General features: G+C 40.9%; 1 protein-coding gene across 4 annotated transcripts in view; it reads left to right on the top strand.

The window, feature by feature from the left end:
* man2a2 (mannosidase, alpha, class 2A, member 2) overlaps window positions 1–17051 on the top strand; it is a 29993-nt gene extending 12942 nt beyond the window's left edge. For 3 of the 4 annotated variants that reach the window (XM_077567989.1, XM_077567987.1, XM_077567988.1), the window contains exons 7-24: window positions 1513–1686; window positions 2483–2669; window positions 3233–3410; window positions 3684–3886; window positions 6542–6724; window positions 6948–7062; window positions 7252–7322; window positions 7406–7571; window positions 7941–8177; window positions 8248–8370; window positions 8448–8562; window positions 8688–8821; window positions 8915–9056; window positions 9168–9301; window positions 10784–10861; window positions 11223–11417; window positions 13790–13900; window positions 15094–17051. In XM_077567989.1, coding sequence (XP_077424115.1) covers window positions 1513–1686; window positions 2483–2669; window positions 3233–3410; window positions 3684–3886; window positions 6542–6724; window positions 6948–7062; window positions 7252–7322; window positions 7406–7571; window positions 7941–8177; window positions 8248–8370; window positions 8448–8562; window positions 8688–8821; window positions 8915–9056; window positions 9168–9301; window positions 10784–10861; window positions 11223–11417; window positions 13790–13900; window positions 15094–15246 — 2699 coding nt within the window. In that variant the 3' untranslated portion in view covers window positions 15247–17051. The remainder of the gene's footprint in view (window positions 1–1512; window positions 1687–2482; window positions 2670–3232; window positions 3411–3683; window positions 3887–6541; window positions 6725–6947; window positions 7063–7251; window positions 7323–7405; window positions 7572–7940; window positions 8178–8247; window positions 8371–8447; window positions 8563–8687; window positions 8822–8914; window positions 9057–9167; window positions 9302–10783; window positions 10862–11222; window positions 11418–13789; window positions 13901–15093) is intronic. The other variant, XM_077567990.1, reaches the window with a different exon arrangement.
* Window positions 17052–19047: the final 1996 nt, after the last annotated feature.

Genomic DNA, 19047 nt, shown 5'->3' with positions numbered 1-19047 from the left:
CGGGATCCAAAAAGACTCGGTTGAGTAGTCCATCGGTGAGAGGCCACACTCAGTAGAGGCTGAGAAAAGCCAGACGTGTCCAACTTTAAACATTGGAACGCACTAAGCATAACAGTGCGCACCAATTCCCCTCCAACTGAAAAAACGTTCAGAAGGAGGAGAAGACGGGGCAGTGGAAACAGAGTCCATACCCGGACATGCCTCAGAATCCCGGACGGAGACGGCACCCTCGACGACATTGACTGCTTGGGAGAGCAATTTGAGTGTTGCATCTGAGATGGACTGACGCAAAGTAGAAAGTGCTGTGGTCTGACAAGTCATATTGTTCTTGAAAATCTTGGATGTCGTGTCTTCCTGGCCAAATCAGCGCAAAATCCAAAAGCCAGCATCTGTGATGGTGGGGGTATGTGTTAATGCCCATTGCATGTAACTTGCACATGGGTTAAGGCACTTAATGCTGAATATACAGGTTTGGGAGAAACATGCTGCCATCCAAGGCAGCAACATCTTTTTCAAGTACATCACTTTCTTTTTTTTAACGAAGACATAGCAAAGCCACAATTTGCACGTTACAACAGTGTGGCTTCGTAGTAAGAGTGCAAGTACTAGATTGGTCCACCAGCAGCCCAGACCTGTCTCCCAATGAAAAATTATTGTGCATTATGAAAAGCAAAATATGACAGAGACCCCGGCCTGTTGAACCACTGAACTTGTACTGTACATCAACCGAGAATGCAGACAATACAAAGCTTCAACAATTAGTGTTCTCAGTTGCCAAATGTTTGAGTATTGTTAAAAGGAAAGCTGTCGCAGCTTTTTCATTTTTTACATTGATGGTGGCAAGCTGTCCAGGTCCAGAGGCCGAAGCATGCCCAATGCCCATACCATGATACTCCCTTCATTATGCTTCAGTAAGGTTCTGCGTTTCTTCCCTTTCAAACAATTCAACTTTGGTTTCATCTGTCCACAGAATATATAGTGAGTAGTGCTGTTGGAGTATCCAAATGCTAACGTACAGCAATCATTTATTTTTAGACAGCAACAGCTACAGCTTCCTCCTTGTTGTTATCCCATGAACATGTGGCAGTGATTTCTGTAAGTCTTCTTTTTCCCCCCTGGTTAAGATAAGCAATAGTATTGAGCTTTTTAGAAATACTTTTGTAACCTTTTCCAGCTTTGTAAATGTTTATCCCTATGTGAAGTCCCCCAGCTCACCAAGTCAGGGTGCACCAAGTCAACTCGAGATGGCGTGGCATGATATCGAGAGTTATTTACAACAGACATCCCAAAAATCTTATTATGATAGTTTTGTAATGATCAATAGCCTAAAAGATTGTGAATATGAAGTGCTTGTCTGATCTGCAACTATAGAAAACATTTGTTTTAGGTTATTGCTGCCAAAGGAGGTGAGACCAGTTAGGAAATCCAAGGGTTCGCTTACTTTTTCCCTCCTTGTCAAGTGAATGTTTACTTCATGTAACAAAACTATGAACGTTTTCTATTCTTTTACAGGGGTAACTCCCCACAGCGGATGGGCAATAGACCCCTTTGGTCACAGCGCCACTATGGCCTATGTGCTAAAGAGGGCCAACCTGACCAGCATGCTCATCCAGAGGGTCCACTACTCTGTCAAAAAGCATTTTGCTGCCACACGCAACCTGGAGTTCATGTGGCGGCAGCACTGGGGTGAGTACAGCACAGCCATGACATGTTCGAAGGATCAACAGTCCGTTACAGCTTTAGGGAGTTGAACTATTATTATTCACACTACTAATAGTAATGAACTATTCATGGATAAAGTTAATGATCTATTCTGCTGCCTACACTGCTCTCATGAATAATGTTTAAGTACATTTTTTAAGGCAAGTGACAACATTTTGAAACATCACTAATTTTAAGGAGTCCATTCAGAAGAAACCTCGGAATTTCGGCCCCACTGAACTTATTAGTGGATTATTTTAGCGGAAATTTGTCATTTAGTCAAAGGAGGGTTTCCTTGAGTAGCAGACAAAATTGAGTGTAACTGTGGACATCTGTGTGACCAGTCCCAAGTTGATGGAAAATATAGCCTTTTTGTGTGAATACTGACACTGATTTCAGTACATTTAAACTATAGCAACTGTTATCATTGAGTTTTAATGCTAGTAATTTAACATAGAAACCAGTAATTTTGCAATTTTGCTATCCTTTTCCATTAAGGCACAAAACTTTTTATTTTATTTTAACAAAGCTCTTTACCAGGATGCTTCACTCCTCCTCGGTATCCGCATCAAGTGACAAACTGTTGGGGATATACTGTAAAAATCCTCTGAATACCACTTAAAAAAAAAAAAAAAATCCCAAATTGAGGGGCTTTAATAAGAAACAAATTTGTTTTCATTGTATTTTGAGGGATCATCATTTTTCCATATACTGTTTGTTTAAAAACAGTGCCTTTTGCTCTAAGATTAATTTTTAATGTTGACTTGTACCACCTATACAGACACTGGATCCAGTTCAGACATATTTTGCCACATGATGCCCTTCTACAGCTATGACGTGCCTCATACATGTGGGCCTGACCCAAAGATCTGCTGCCAGTTTGACTTCAAGAGGCTACCTGGCGGTCGAATCAACTGTCCATGGAAAGTCCCACCCAAGGCTGTGGTGGAGGCAAATGTAGCAGAGCGGTAAGTCATACTGCTGCAAAATCGTATTTAAAAAAAAAATAAGTTTTTTTCTTATAATTTATACTTCATTCCTAATCGTAAAACAGCCACAAGAGTTGGAAGTATTGATACTTTGAAATAAGGCCATTTTGTTTTTGTTTTTTTACCTGGTATTACCCGGCTATCCCTAAAACTGGAATATTTAGTCTGAAATCGAAATGTTGTTGACCTAAAAAAAATATGCTGCTTCTTAGGGAAAAACTGTATTCAGCAGCATACTGGACCGACTATCGCAGTTATCAGTGATGGACGCACATTATCCAAACTTGAACTTGAGTCCAGGACAACAGGCAGAAAGAGGACGTACAGTACAGGGAGGAAGATGGCAATTGAATACAGATTGTCCTGCAGGCCCACTAGGCAGCAGCTTTTAACGGCCATAAATAACTTTTGAGTGCACATTTCACAGGCTAATGGCAAATAGCTCCAACCTATTGTGAACCTGCTGCTCTTTTCAAGATTGTAGTAATTTCCTAGAAAGACTGCACAGGGTGTCTGCTTCAATTTGTTTTTCTCTAATTCAGGGCACAAGTCCTCTTGGATCAATATCGCAAAAAGTCCAAACTTTACCGTAGCAAGGTGCTTCTCATCCCTCTGGGGGATGACTTCCGCTTTGACAAGGCCTTGGAGTGGGACCAGCAGTATATCAACTATCAGAAACTCTTCGATTACATGAATTCTCAGCCTGAGATGCATGTCAAGGTGAGAATGTCATTTGGCATTTTCACAGCCACGATTTTGTTTTTGTCACTGGTTTTCCATGTGTGTGGTAAGCAGAGCATTTGGGTGTACAGTATAAACTTTTAGATAGTAATGAATCATGCAAGAGTATAAAATCTTGCTGAGGGTACAAAAGGTATGCCCATATTTATTTCAGAGCCCAGAAGGTCTTATGCATAGGCTATAATGTAACTTTTTATTCTAAGATATTATCTTTGGTCTGAACTTTTCCGGCATCTCTGCCTACTCTTCCAGGCTCAGTTTGGAACTCTCACAGATTACTTCAATGCTCTGTATAAATCCTATGGATTGGTCCCAGGATCCCGACCTGCAGACTTTCCTGTGCTCAGTGGGGATTTCTTTGCCTATGCAGACCGAGAAGATCACTACTGGACCGGCTACTTTACATCACGGCCCTTTTATAAGAGCTTGGATCGTGTCATTGAATCACACCTCAGGTTGGGCAGCTTCATTCACTCATCAGTCTCACAACTAGAGTTAGTTGTCCAAGAGGATCCTTTTTTTCCCTTTGTATACCTCACACGTCGTTCCTTGCTTTTATAGACAGATATAGATAAAATGAGATGACCCTGAAATGTTTCCTTTATATATACAGTGCTGCTGAAAAGTTTGTGAACCCTGCAGCTATGGTCAGATTTTTTTGTATAAAATATTAAAATAACCTTATTAAATGTTTAGTCATACCCAAATCTACAATGCTGACATTGAAAATAATGGACTTGAACAAAAAGAATAATATTGTCATTCATTCTTGAACAAAAGTTGTTGATTTAAGAAAAACTGACTTCATGGGTGCAAAAGTATGTGAACATCTCACTTAATCGGACATTGCACCTCTTTTTGCAATAAAAACTTCATCCAAACACTTTCTTTAGTGACTTATCAGTCTTTCAAATCTACTTTGGGGGAATTTCTGCCACTCTTCCTTGCAAAATGAGGCCAGTTGAGAGAGATTGGATGGGCGTCTAGCATAAACTGCTCACTTCAGGTCCCGCCACAGTATTTTGAAATAATTTAAGTTTGGATTTTGACTGGGCACATCCAAAACATGAATCTTGTTGTTCTTCAGCTATTGCTTGGTTGTATTGCTGGAATGCTTTGGATTATTGTCACGTTGCATGAACCATTGTCTACCAGGCTGTAACTTCACAAAGAACGGCTTCAGGTTATGATCCAGGATTTCACAATATTCCTCTGAATTCATGATTCCCTGGACTATGTGGAGTTGTCCAGGTTCTGAGGATGAAAAGCCAGTCCATAATTTAACAGTCTCACCATCCTCCTTCAATGTGAAATGGACCAATGAAATAAGAGGTTTAGCAAAGAAATTGTGCATCACTGACTGAAACAGAGACAAAACCACGTCACTTTAGTCTTACCCAGATGAACCCATACAGGTCAGTCATGCTGAGAGGAAGAGAAATCTCAGGGGACCTCAGGAAGTTGGTAGTGAGAGCAGATCTGTCTGGGAAAAGCTATAAAGTCATCTAAAAAAAAAAAATTGAGCTTCATCATTCCACTGTGAATTCCACTAGAGAATAATGAAAATTACTACAATCTTGCCTAGAAGTTGACGACCTTCTAAAATATCAGCAAGAGCTACAAGAAAAATGATCATTCAGGTAAAAAGCCAACTCGAACATCACATCAAGGGATTTGCAGACCCATTTTGCTGCATCTGGGACACATGTGCATGCTTCAACAATCAGAAGAAAAGTCAATCGACAAGGCTTTCATGGGAGGTTTGCTAGGTAGAAGCCTCTGCTCACAAAAAAAGATCAAAGCTGCCCATCTTAACTTTGCCAGCGAGTACCTGGGACAACACTGAAGCTTTTTGGAAGTCCCTTCTGTGGACAGATGAGTCCAAAATTGAACTGTTTGGTCACAACTAAAACAGTCATGTTTGGTGAAAAGTCAACACTGCAAACCAGCAAAAGAACCTTCACCCTAGAATGAAGCATCGGGGTGAGACTGTTAATTCTGGGCTGGCTGTTCATCCTCAGGACTTGGCCAACTCCACATAATCCAGGGAATCATGACTTCAGAGGAATATTGTCAATTCCTGGATCATAACCTAAAGTCGTCCTTTGTGAAGTTACAGCCTGGTAGACAATGGATCATGCAACATGACAATAATCCAAAGCATTCCAGCAATACAACCAAGGAATGTCTGAAGAACAAGATTCATGTTCTGGATGTGCCCAGTCAAAATCCAGACTTAAATTATTTCAAAATACTGTGGCGGGACCTGAAGTGAGCAGTTTATGCAAGACGCCCATCCAATCTCTCTCAACTGGCTGCATTTTGCAAGGAAGAGTGGCAAAAATCCCCCAAAGTAGATGTGAAAGACTGATAAATCACTAAAGAAAGTGTTTGGATGAAGTTCTCATTGCAAAAGGAGGTGCAATGTTCGATTAAGTGAGAGGTTCACATACTTTTGCCCTCATGAAATCCGAGTTTTTCTTAAATCAACAACTTTTGTTCAAGAATGAATGACAATATTATCATTTTTTTGTTCAAGTCCATTATTTTCAATGTCAGCATTGTATATTTGGGTATGACTAAACATTTAATAAGGTTATTTTAATATTTTATACAAAAAGTCTGACCGTGCCTGCAGGATTCACAAACTTTTGAGCAGCACTGTATATATTTATTTGTGTGTGTAATTTTTGTGTTCTACGCTTAGGGTAAGGAAGGTTTATCCCTCAGTAGACCACCGACTTGGGTTGAGACACACTAATTTAAACCAGCAGCTATTCTAAACCTTCTTATACTTCTTATTCCCCATAAATTACGGAAAATGTTAAAAGTTTGCTAACAAAAAATCCATTACTTGTCCACTTGATTGGGTTAAGTTAACTATAATGTGTCTAATTTCTTCTTTTTATAAGCCTCACTACACCACTCCATGGTACCATCAATGGTGTATTTGTGTAGTCATTGGACAAGTAAATATTTATGGTTGGAGTGGTATTGGGCAATTGAAGAAATGCAGTCCCAGCATTGACAAATGTGTGATGTTTTCGGTTGAGGAGCAGATTAAATTTCTCAGGCAGCTTCTCATAATTGTGGTGTTATGAATGTTTCAGGGGAGCTGAAATACTTTACAGCTTAGCAGTTGCCAATGCACGACACATGGGCATGGAAGGACGCTACCCGGTCTCAGATTATGCCCTGCTTGTTGACGCCAGGCGCTCTGTGGGCCTCTTCCAGCATCATGATGGCATCACTGGCACTGCGAAAGAAAATGTTGTTGTTGACTATGGTACCAGGTAGGAAATGACGCGGGTCTTGATATATTTTGTCAGGTTGCCATTGCAAATTAGAATCCTTTGTTAATTGCCATATCGAGATGAATAAAGTACGTTATTGTATAAAAGGATCATTCATCCTACATCTTTATGGCAGCTACTTATGGGTTTGATACCTGAAAGCAAAATGGCATGCCATTTGCTGCTGACTGCTTGGTGAGCCATTGTCTTTTGTCCTCCGTAGATTACTGCGCTCACTCATTGGCCTGAAGAGGGTGATCATCAATGCTGCACATTTCTTGGTGATGAAGAACAAAGAGTTCTATCGCTTCTACCAGACAGAGCCTTTCTTAGAGACGGTAAGAAGTAACATTCCCAACAGGGCAATCAATGATTTACATTGTATTTTACTGACTTCAAATCTGGGCCGAGGCCTTGCTGTATGGCATTTTCTTCTCTCTGTACTTGTGTGGGTATTCTGTGACTCTGCTCTGTAATTGATTTTAGACCTCAACTTGAATGCGTCTGTGTTTTGTTTTATTGTGTAGGACGACAGGCGTGCTACTCAGGACTCCCTGCCGCAGCGCACTTTAATCGAGCTGGATCCAGCAGGGCCAAGGTAGCACCCACTCCACGTCTACCATGATGCCCTCAGATGGTTCAACCCAAGAGACCGATTGCTACTTTCCTCATTGCCGTCAGGTACCTGGTCCTGTTCAACCCTGTTGAGCATGAGCGACTGTGTGCTGTGACCGTGTTGGTCAACACAGTCAAGGTGAGGGTGCTTACTGAAGATGGACAGACCCTCCCGGTGCAGCTGAGCGCTCAGTGGAGCTCGTCAAGTCAAATGGGCGCAGAAGTGTTTGAGGTGAGAGATGACTCTTAATGATTGTACTCTTATGCTTGGCCTGATTTGTCTTTGGTTAGGCAAAATCAAACCAAATAAATCAAAATTAATATTTTCATTAGAACTCCTCAGAGTCTGTAAATGAATTTGTTTTATGTGGATTTCCATTTGAATCATGGAATCATATCTATTTACAAGTTGCAATTTATGCTCACAATACTGCAAAATACATTCTTCTTAAAACTAATCACTCATCAGCATCAAATACAGCAGCACATTTTTGCAAATTTGTAAATGCTTTCATTATACAGCAATAGAAATGCAGCCCAGCCTAGGAAAGTCAATTAATAGTCTCATGTCAATTTTCCACTCCCGCAATCCTCTTCACAGGCCACATTTATGGTGCGCCTACCGTCGCTGGGTCTTGCCGTTTTCTATCTATACGACTCTCCGGACTCGCCCATGACTCTGCGCTCGGACACAGTTCTCCGGCTGCCGGGAGGTGCCCACACTGCCCACGCTTCGGACCCACTTCCTGTTCGGTCCCAGCAGGCTGACCCTCAGACGTTCTACATCAGCAGCCAGTTTCTGATCCTGGGCTTGTCTGGCACCACGGGCCTCTTGGAGGTTTGAATCAAGAATTGCTCATCTTCGATCTCAATAATTCTCACTTTGCTAATTCTGTCTAAACCTGCAGAGTATCAAACTCAAGGATGATTCTCAGGAAATGAAGGTTCAGATGCAATTCTTGGTGTACGGAACTCGGCCCTCAAGAGACAAAAGTGGCGCTTATCTTTTCCTGCCCGATGGAAAAGCAACGGTATTAACTCACTTGGTTTTGTGTTCTTAACCCTTCACCGCTATTGCCACTCTTGATGCTGATCGTGCTGCTTTCAGCCTTATGACCATAAAGAGCCACCTGTGGTGCGTGTCGTTGAGGGTCCTCTCTTCTCTGAAGTGGTGGCATACTACCAACACTTTCAGCTGGCAATTCGCATCTACAATGTGCCAGGTAACAAAACTGTTGTAGGGTCGGGTTCCAATAGCAAATGTAGCAGCTGAAAAGAGCCAACGTGTCTTGATGAACAGGCAATTTATATCCCATTAAAATATGTTTGTTTCACTTGGCATTTTCAGGTGTGGATGGCCTGTCTGTGGACATCACCACCACAGTGGACATCCGAGATCAAATTAACAAGGAGCTGGCCCTACGACTGGTGACTGACATCCAGAGTGAAGATGCCTTCTACACAGACCTCAATGGCTTCCAGGTCAGTGTGATGATACTTTGTTCAGTATTACTGATTTATATCCTGTAACAATCTGGAAATGTTGAGAAGCTTGCAATTGACCTCCTTTTGTAGATGCAGCTTCGTCGCCACCACCAGAAACTCCCCTTGCAAGCTAACTTCTACCCAATGCCCAGCCAGGCTTACATCCAGGACAGCCATCACAGGCTAACTCTGCACACGGCACAGTCTCTGGGCGTCAGCAGCCTCAACAGTGGTTTGCATCTAATTTTCTTTTATTTTGTTTGTTTTCCAGCTCACTCTCCCAATGTCATATGAGTCTTAAAGATTTGAATGAGCAGTGTTCATCTATAGTAATCTCTTCTAGGCCAACTGGAAGTGATTTTGGACCGCCGACTGATGCAGGATGATAATCGTGGGCTGGGGCAAGGCCTCAAGGACAACAAAAGGACGGTCAACCGCTTTCGACTGCTTCTGGAGAGGAGATTGATGGACAACAAGGTCAGATAGCAGACAGCAAATAAGCGGCAAAATCTCTAACTCCTCTAACAGCTGCACGTACACCCAACGGACAAAAGTATTGGCTTAGTTAAAACAAAAAGAAAGGGGAGTTGGTCTGCCTTTTGCAGCTTCTATTTTTTGGGGGGGAAATGTTCTTTTATAGGTTTGTTGTTGAAATATGTGAGTTATAATCTTTTTAAAGGATATTTTTTGTTACTTATTGCAATCCTTTCTGCAATTCATTTTACACTCTGTTATTATTATGACCCATCAAAATATATCCTGTGGTCACATTGTTTGAAAATGGCAATGCACTGCAAAATACAGTATAGGAGGATAAATTCATCTTTATGTGATGTTGCGTTGTTAAAAAAAAAACAAGCAAAAAATTATAATGAATTTAGCTTTCGATTTCCCCCATAAATATATTACAGTGTGCATTACATAAGCAACATAATGAGTGACGTTACTGGCAAAACTCAATTTACATTATCATTCAGTGTTATCAAAACAGCTTGTGTGTGTAGTATTCCCATACTTTTTTGAACCAAGGCACATATTTTAAGTTAGAAAAAAATCTTACTTCACACCACCAAACAAAAATGTCAATTATAGACTTTCTGCCATCTAATAGAATATCATTATTTGTTGACTCCATAAGTCACTGGAATAGTTAGATGAACAAAGATACATAATTTATTATAAAAAAATATATATTTTTTGGGCCAATTTAGCGCCATCTAGGGGTGAATTAATAATTAATTTACTGTATTTTAAAAACCCACTATGATTTCAACATGTACGGTAAAAGAAAGTTTGTCACATCGTACATTTTTTTTTAACATAATCGCAATCGTAGGTATAATAATCTCTATTACGTAGGTCATGCCGCGCCTTACAAGAGGCTGACATGTTTCACCGCCATCTTTCTGCTATGGATACCCAAAGGAGAACTTCGCGAACATACTTAGTCCTAGTGGTGGTTGCAGCTAGTGTCGAACATAATGGGTAGACTGCCGCTCACCTGCCACAGGTGGGGGCCTGTATGTGGTCGTCGCTGGGTTATGTGATTCGGGCTCCTGCCGCTTTTCTCTCTCTGCTGTGCTCTCGCTATATTTTACTACCTTCTCCCGCTAGCCGCTCTTGTTAGCCACTCTGGCTAACTCGCCGTCGGCTCCTGCTCACTCGCCGTCGCTCACTGGGCTGCTCACTCACTCTCACCGAATGATGATTGGTAGTAATTGGTGGTAAACTTGGGGAACTGTACCTTTAAAAGTGAAATCACGACACACAAATCTGTCCCGGCACACTGGTTGAGAATCTCATGAGACCTTGTGCCAAAACTTTTGTCTTAGTGATGTACTTGTACCAGGTGTGCCATTGCATTGTTCTTCATCATGCGCTTCTTTAACACATCATGTTTTTTCTCATGTTCGCATTTCATGCATTTGTGTTCCATCTCTTCCCTTGTGTTGCCTTCAGCCTGATGGCTTCTTTGCCAAACTCTCCTCCGTGTTTCTCACTCTCCTCCCCAAAATGTTGAGTGACAGAGTTGAAGAGGTATATGTTGCCGTGGCAACAAGCGCCGACGCTCTCGTACCCTTAGTCTGTGCTCTGTAGCTCTTGTCGTCCGTTCTCGTAGGTCCTCATCGGCGAAAGTAATAAATGGTACAGTTGATTAAACAACTGAGGACAAAGGACAGAGATTGCAGTTTTACTGTGTAGCGCTCCAAAATTGCTCATGATTCTTTCATCCTGCTTAGAGCAGGCTAACATTGCACTGTCCTTAGCGTTTAGAATTAGACCTCACCAAACCCATAATGTGTTAGTAGTTGTGTACTTAAGTGAAACATACAAGCTAGAAGCTACTATTTTTCGCACTTATCTTCCTCCTGCCTTATTTTTTTGTGCCCTCCACCAGATGACAGATAGCTCCACGATGAGCTTCCCCTCTGTGCTTAGTCACATGACCAACGCCGTCCTGAATCACGACGTTCTGGCGCTACCTGTCCTGCCTAAAAGGCGCGGCGTGCCTCCCCTGCAAAGCTTTGCGCCACTCAAGTCCATGCTTCCCTGTGACTTCCACCTTCTAAACCTTCGCAGCATCCAAAGCCAAGTAAGGCCATCTTGACTCTTAAACATATTTCTACTCAGTTGACAACTTTTGTGGCTGGATATACACTGCATGATTCAAGTGTTACCGTTGCAGGGTTGTTGTTTTTTTTTTGCTCTCAAGTGCCACAATTCAGATGTGTATCATTGGCAGCGGCGCATAGATTGGATTGGAATCCTGTCTCTTCCAAATGTGGATACAAATCCAATAGGAATCGAATATGCCAGTTTAAATCCAGCATAGTTTGATAAGATGTACACCTTCAACAGGAACTCACCGTCGTTGAAATACACAATTGGTGATGTGTATACACCCAAGTCTGCCCCAACAAATAAACAAACAAAAAAAAAACACCTGCTGTAAATCTAAATTTAGAGGTGTATCCATTATTAAATAAGCAAAATAAAGAATATTCTCAGATCTTCCCAAATAATTAGTACAACTGACAAAGATTCGACAGAGTATAATTCACAATTTTTTTAACATAGGCTTTTTAGGAAAATTGGAGAAAAATATAATTTGGAACGCAGCGTAATTGCCAATGGTGGGCCATTATAGTAATGTGGAGGTTACCCTCACGTAAATCAACATTTTGAGATTTCTATTAGTGAACTACGCATATTTGAGATTTAGCATGTTCACCTCTTAGGTCATTTGTTTTATTTAGGAACCTGATTCTCTGAAAACCTCACCCAATAACTTGTGCTTTGTTCCCATCATGCGTAATTATAAACCTTTTTATGGTGGAGGCACCAATTATTCATGGGTTTCTTTCTGTTATTTGCAGCAGGTCTCAGTCCATATCCTCCCCATAATCGTGTATTTATAACAATATGTGCTGTGATATAGAAGGCAGATACTTTGGAAAAATGTACCAGCTTTACAGTTAATGAAGGTTTTATGATAACAGCAGCTTGACCACGGAACAGTTTTGTGTTACTTTTACTAACTCTCACGTCGTAGGTGCAACATTACTTCAAGCTCCCAATAAATGGGAGAAAGACCGGTGACTTATGTTTGACTGTAGAGGAGGGGTGTCCAAACTTTTTGCAAAGAGGGCCAGATTTGGTGAGGTGCAAATGTGGGGGCCGACCATTTAGTTTAGCCGGACATTCTTTTTCTTTTTTTTTCAAACTAATTTTGGTAGACCAGTCTGCCTTTCATATTTGACTTTTTCATTTCAATTTCAAAATTTTTAAACATGTCTTTTGTTTCAATTTTAAACAGGACATATGACTGGCAATTAAATGTTCACTGAACTTTTAGATTTTAAAACGGAAATATGTAAAAAATAAAAATAAATCACCGGCGTAGGGTTAATTTGAAACACAGTATATCGTAGAAAAGGTCCACAGAACTTTTGAAGTTCAAACAAGGGAAATAAATCATCTTATTCTGAAATGGTTTCAAATCAAATTAACACCTTTTTATTTTAGTCATGGTAAATGACAAGACGACTTGCCTGCATTAATTTGAAGGCTGATACTGGGCTCTGGATTGAAGCACAAAGGCCAGGTCTGGCTCAATGGCAGTGGTATTGAAGCGCAAGATGTCACGCAGGTGAGAGTGAAGTTGGTCGTGTTTGCACGCGGCTCTTGTTTATTCATAATCGACGATATCGAGCTCTAGACATTGAACTCTTTAAAAACAGCCACAGTCTCCTTGCAAATAAGGCAGACAGAGTTCTGTGGGGAAAAAACGAGTCCAATTTCCACCTCATTTATTGATTTTTTTTTCTTTTTTTCTTTTTTTTTTAAAAATTCAATGTCGCTGTGAGTTTACTTTACCTGCAAGCTGATTTGTGATTTCACAACCCCCCGAGAATAAATCTTGTCCGCAGCCCGCTGATTTGCTCCGATTCTCACCACTAGTGTTGTTGACCAATCACAAAGCAACAGTGCGTTTGGGGGCGGGATATGCGGCTGTGACGAAAACAAGAATCCTAAGGCCAGGGGAAACAAACACGTTTTTTCTCAGTTGACAATCGGCTTGATTAAACTATCCTCGTGTTATTTAAAATGCCGTTTTCCCGCATATTTACATGGCAAAGGGCTGGCTGTTAGGACCCCATCCGTCCCTTGTGCGATAAAGAAGCGCATGAATGTGTAGAATCGATCAAGTTATACAAGACGGTCACACGGGGTCTTGGAGCTGGATAGAGTGCTGCTGCCCTCTTGTGGGTAATTGTGAAATTGCAGGTAACGTAATTTATATGATGGAAAACAGGGCTATATGGCCACGTTATTAATTTTATGATAGAGGCTGTGGGCCGGATAAAATTTGCCCGCAGGCCGGTCTTGGGACATGCTGCTGTAGCGGTTTGACTGATTTGTTTATGTATTTAGGTGTAATCTTTTTTGTGTGTGAATGCACAGGATCCCAATGCTCCATCACCATACACAGCTTTAATTCTTCACCGTTTTGGCCTCGACTGTGCTTTGGATGTTCCAAACTTGGGCTTCAACTGCACCACCACCAAAGGACAGGTGAGGAAACGTACACAAAATAATACAGTGGGACGTAGAAGTTTTTCGGGTTATGAAGAGTTGCCTGGTCAATTATATATTTATTAATTTTGGCGCCAAAATAGACTTTATTTGCGGCTTGGCCCCATCGGACACTGAAGTCATAAGACTTAAGTAATAGGGGTGGGATGATACGGGTAACTCACGATTCGATACTGTGACTATATGTGGCCCACGATATTGATAATAATCACGCTAAACGATATCTATGATATTCGATATATTGTCAGAAATTTTCTCACCGATATATCACAATATTCAGTATGTGAGTGACAGTGAAAACTTGCCGACTGTTCTTCTTCGCCAATAGTGTCTAGACACCAGTTCTTCGCCACAGCGACCCCCAAACAGGACAGGAGAGATTAAGTACTGACGGTGACAGCAAATTATCACAAAAGTCACGGTTCGGATTGGATCACGGATTTGAGGCACAGATCGAATCGTTTTTTGGATTAGAAAACAAAACAAGATAAAATGATTTGTTTTATAAAACGCTTTTTTCCATTAAATAATAATAATAATAAATAAATAAATAAACTAAAAATGTCTAATTTGGTCGTTTAAGATTTAGGAATTTAAAGTGCAATAAGAGGCAGATACATTCTTATTTTATACTTGGTCCATGTATAAAATAAGGTATTAATGGCTTAAAGTTGTTTTCCTAAAATCTAAATGTCAATATTTGACATTTTGAGTTGAATGTTTTTATTTATTGGAAAAGGTGTTTAATAAAATAAATGAAGACAAACTTCTATTCTCTTTTTTTGTTTTTTTAATAATGAAAAAGACAAAGTGCAATTTAAGTCACAATTCCCTTCCTTTAAAAATGGAGAGTGAATTACAAAGTAGCCCGGATATTGAAAAAGTAAAGAAAGAAAGCCAGGTCGGTGTCACCAGCCCTTTTTTGCACTTCAGGGCCACCGTACCAGCCAGGCAATAGTGCTAACGCAAGCTGTTAGCCACTAACGTCGGAGACTTGCAGCGTCTCATACAATGACGACGGAACTGAATCCTGTCCCTGTGGGTTAAGGGGGGAAAGTAAGACAGCCGGCCCCAAAGCCTCAACCCCGAGGGGCCCTGCAGGACCTGCAGAACGGGACTGACTGCACCGCTTTGTGTTGTCAAGCCGGTCTGCTTTGTCGTCTTCTGTGCAGCTGAATGTTTCCGGCCTCTTCAAGAACTTGGACCTGCAGCTGCTGCAGCCCGTGTCCTTGACCCTAATGTACTCTAGTCCACCACTGGCCAACCACTCCACAGTCAGCCTGGATCCGATGGAGATCTCCGCCTTCAAGCTCAAACTGCGCTAGGAGCCAACCTGATCCAGCTGGCTCGGAGTCTGAGGACCAAGAACTGGAGCCTTGCCGGCTTCGGACCGGCACAGGGGATTCAGCTGTTATGCAGCAGCACCACAAACTCTCTGAGGACACGGCTGCTGCGTAAGAATGTGTTCTTTCTTGGCTTTTCAGTCTGGAACGGAACTACTGAATGTAAATATCCCAATGATGTGCAAGTGGAGAGTAAGGGGGAGGTGGTGGGGGGGGGGGGGGGTAGGAGGTTCATCAAGAATGTGCCCCATAAGAGTGCAATTTGAAAAGATTTATTTGTTTTATGAGCTTTTTTTTTCTTTCTAAGCTCACACTCAATCATTTCATTTTTTTCGATTTCATGTCAAATTACTTTTTCATCTCACTGCAACAAAAACTAAACTATATGTGGGGTGGATATTGGGAGATGCAATAATACGCCGGTCTCCGCTCTGTGCAGTCACAAAGGGATCACGTGAGAGCCCAACATTTGTCATAATCCAGTGTTGGCGCATCACAGCTAAGCGTGTAGTTGTGCTTCGCCAACACTGACTGGACCGCGTATGTTTGCGTGCGCAAAGTCTTAAGGCCATCACTAGCCCCGTTGATTTATGAGCCTTTCACATATTGACAGTTAATAGTTGGACATGTGTAGTTGGCAGGATGAAGCGGAGCTGAAAGAAGCATCTGAATAAAGTTTTTGTTTTTTTAAGCCACTGTGGCAGCAATGCAACTTTTCATTCTGCTGGAATTGTTACAGTAGCACCTTTTTTTTTTTTGCTAACAAATATGCCAATGTGCATGAAGTGTATTTTGACAAATACATGTGTCTATATTGAAACATGTCTGTTGATAAAAAATATAAGTGCAGCGGCTTTCTCTACTCCTGTAGCAAAAGAGTGCGTTGTTTGAAATAGTGGTCCTCAACTTTTTTATTTTATTTTTTCTTGTTTTTTTTGGGGTCTACTGCACAATTATACATGTCCGTATGGAGTTTGTCAGAGACACTTGATGATGCTGTAACTGCAGGTTTTGCTCAGGAGTCGACTGCTTAATTATTTCCTCCAATTTCAGCCATCCATTGTTTAATGCATAGAAATGAAACAGATTTGCTTTTCAGTTTTTCTCTACCTGGGCTTCCTTTTTCTTTTTTTTTTTTAAATGACTATGCCCAGTTCGGCCCCACGGAGATTTTCCAGTTGCAGTATACATCCGTAATATTTCAGTGACAATCAAGAAATTTGTTAATGTTTTAAGTTTGATCCCAAAAAGTGGATGTCTGAGAATTTCATTTCATGAAATGTTTCGTTTTTGGAGGCATCAAAATGAAAATTCAAGGTGCAGATAGATTTATTTTCAGTGCTGAGCGACTGTATAAGTGTAGCTAGCTGATGTGTGTACCACTATGGGCTACAAAATGTCATCTCCGCGGAGCTGCTGCATTTCCCCGAGGCGGAGCTGCGGACACACGTTTTTGTTATGATTCCAGTCGAACTATTTGTTTAATTCATTCCCCTCTGGAGGTTTGTCACACATCACGATGCGCTAGCTGCTCTGGCTTCTATTAACATTTCAATGAGACCACATCAAGTTGCGTTTCCTGTTCTTCCGTCCCTCAATCTCCATCTCAGTTTTCATTGTGTGTGTCACACGGAAATTGTGGAAATCTGTATGTAAAAACAAAACAAAACTGAAAAGTGCTATTCGCTGTGGTGTTCAGGGGTAATATATGGTGGGAGGATATCTTCTGTATTCAGTCCTGTTGGAGTAAACGGGCAGAGAAAATTTAATAAAAGTTCTACATTGCTCATTTTTATATTTTTTCCAAACTAATTTGAAAGGAAATTGTGATGATTCCACTTCTGCCTCACAGACTAGTGTAGAGATTGGAAATTCAAAGCCTTACTGTGTGTAATTGTATCTTCCTCCCACATTCCCAAAACATGCATGAGAAATATTCCAGAGCAATGGAACAAATCATCGAAGGCTGAGAGTCACGATTTACTTTGATGATGATATTATTCGGGGCTTGACTCTCCGAGAGCATAACCAGAGACTTTAAAAGTGACGGAGTGCATGCAAAAGTTTGGACTGAAACTCAATAATAGAAAAAGTGTGAGTTGCAGTGAAATTGCAGATCAAGCCATATAACCGGATCAAGACAAAATAAAAGAAATACTAAACATGCCAAGATTTATGGGAGAGGATTAGGGCTAGTGAGGAGGTGGGAAAAAAAAGTTGTCAGGATTCTCATTTTATTCTCAGAATTCTGATTTTAAAGTCACAATTCTGACTAATCTCAGAATTGTGAATAAAGTTAAAAATCTCACTTTATTCTCAGAATTCTGAGATTAAAGTCAAAATTCTCAAGGGAGAATTCTGACTATATGACTTCCCCGTACAATTCTTAGCTCTACATCACAAAGTAAGAATCCTGAGATTTAAGTCAAAATTCTGATCGTAAATCAGAATTCTGAGATTAAAGTGATGACGTGAAAATTCTCGCTTTAAAGTGAGAATTCCGAGATTAAAATCTGAATTCTGAGATTAAAATCAAAATTCTCACTGGGAATAAAGTGAGAATCCTAGTACCAACCCCTTTCCCTTCACTGGCCCTAATCCTCCTCCGTAATATCGACCAACATAGAAGGTGTGTTGTGCATTATGGGAAGGGTAAAGTTCATTGGAAAATGTATTCCCACCTTGCCCCTAAAACAACTTGCATCCACACAGACTGACTTTAAATGGGCTAATAAACATGAGTGAGTTTTGTTGATGGACTAAAGAAAGCTAGCTCTAAGGCCAGACCTAGAAAACAAAAATAGAAAACAAAGGACATCTCAACACAAAAGAAACTTTCGAAAATTGAGAACAAGCTAAAAAAAAACACACACAAACAAATTAAATTTTATGATGTTTCAGGAAAATTAGGTTACACTCTCCACTGGCAAACAATGACCTAGTTAGGATCGAGGATGCGGATTGGAATACGAAAGGAACAGTAAAGTTGCCCCAACATCATTTACAGTTATAACAAAGGATGGATACTGTGGTGCAATTGCTGTAGTCTCTGGAAGTCTCTACAGGCAACCCTTGTGTTCAACGCTTACTCAGAATCGCTTGGAATCACACTCCCGATTCCCAACACCTCCAGTCGGGGTAGTACAATCACGTATGCCCTACATTTTGACTTGTGACTCAGAATGGTCAATTGGTGATTCATCATCTCAAAGAAAGCGTGATGTTATGATTAGTGTTACCACTGGGAGTCGCGGCTGTCAAGTCTAGCACGTGATGCAGCTGCAGAAGAAGAACCGCGGTATGTGGAACATGTTAACTCAAGAGTCAGACTGCATGCCACAAGTTGGGAGTTGTGTTCATTACACGAGACACACTTCGAAGACTCGTGCACGTGTAACATCACCAGCAATTACAAACACGAACACGGCACCCCGCCACCCTAAACCTCCTAGAATCGCTTCTGCTGTGAGCAAACACAAGTGGAAATAAAATTGATCTGTTTTTTTTGTTTTGATTATTGAATGATTAATTAGCCTATTATTGTTTTATTTTTTTACTGGTTGAAATTATTGAGAGTAATCTGCCAATAATAAAATAATACTATATTTATTTTTAAAAAAAGTACGTGGGCGGGGGCAAACTCCTAAAATGTCTGGCCAAACACTTGAAGTTTTAGTCTCATGAACTGGCTTATTGACGGATGTGTCTGCAGGGGGCGGCATTGAGTCAGCTCAACGCTGTCCACTTTACTCTCTTGGACCTTCTGGCGGAGAGGGACGACAC

This window comes from Vanacampus margaritifer, chromosome 6 (assembly GCF_051991255.1).
Source record: "Vanacampus margaritifer isolate UIUO_Vmar chromosome 6, RoL_Vmar_1.0, whole genome shotgun sequence".
In the NCBI taxonomy this organism is placed as follows: Eukaryota; Metazoa; Chordata; class Actinopteri; order Syngnathiformes; family Syngnathidae; genus Vanacampus; species Vanacampus margaritifer.
Note: the sequence above shows the minus strand (reverse complement) of the source record. Positions and strands in the feature narration are given on the sequence as shown.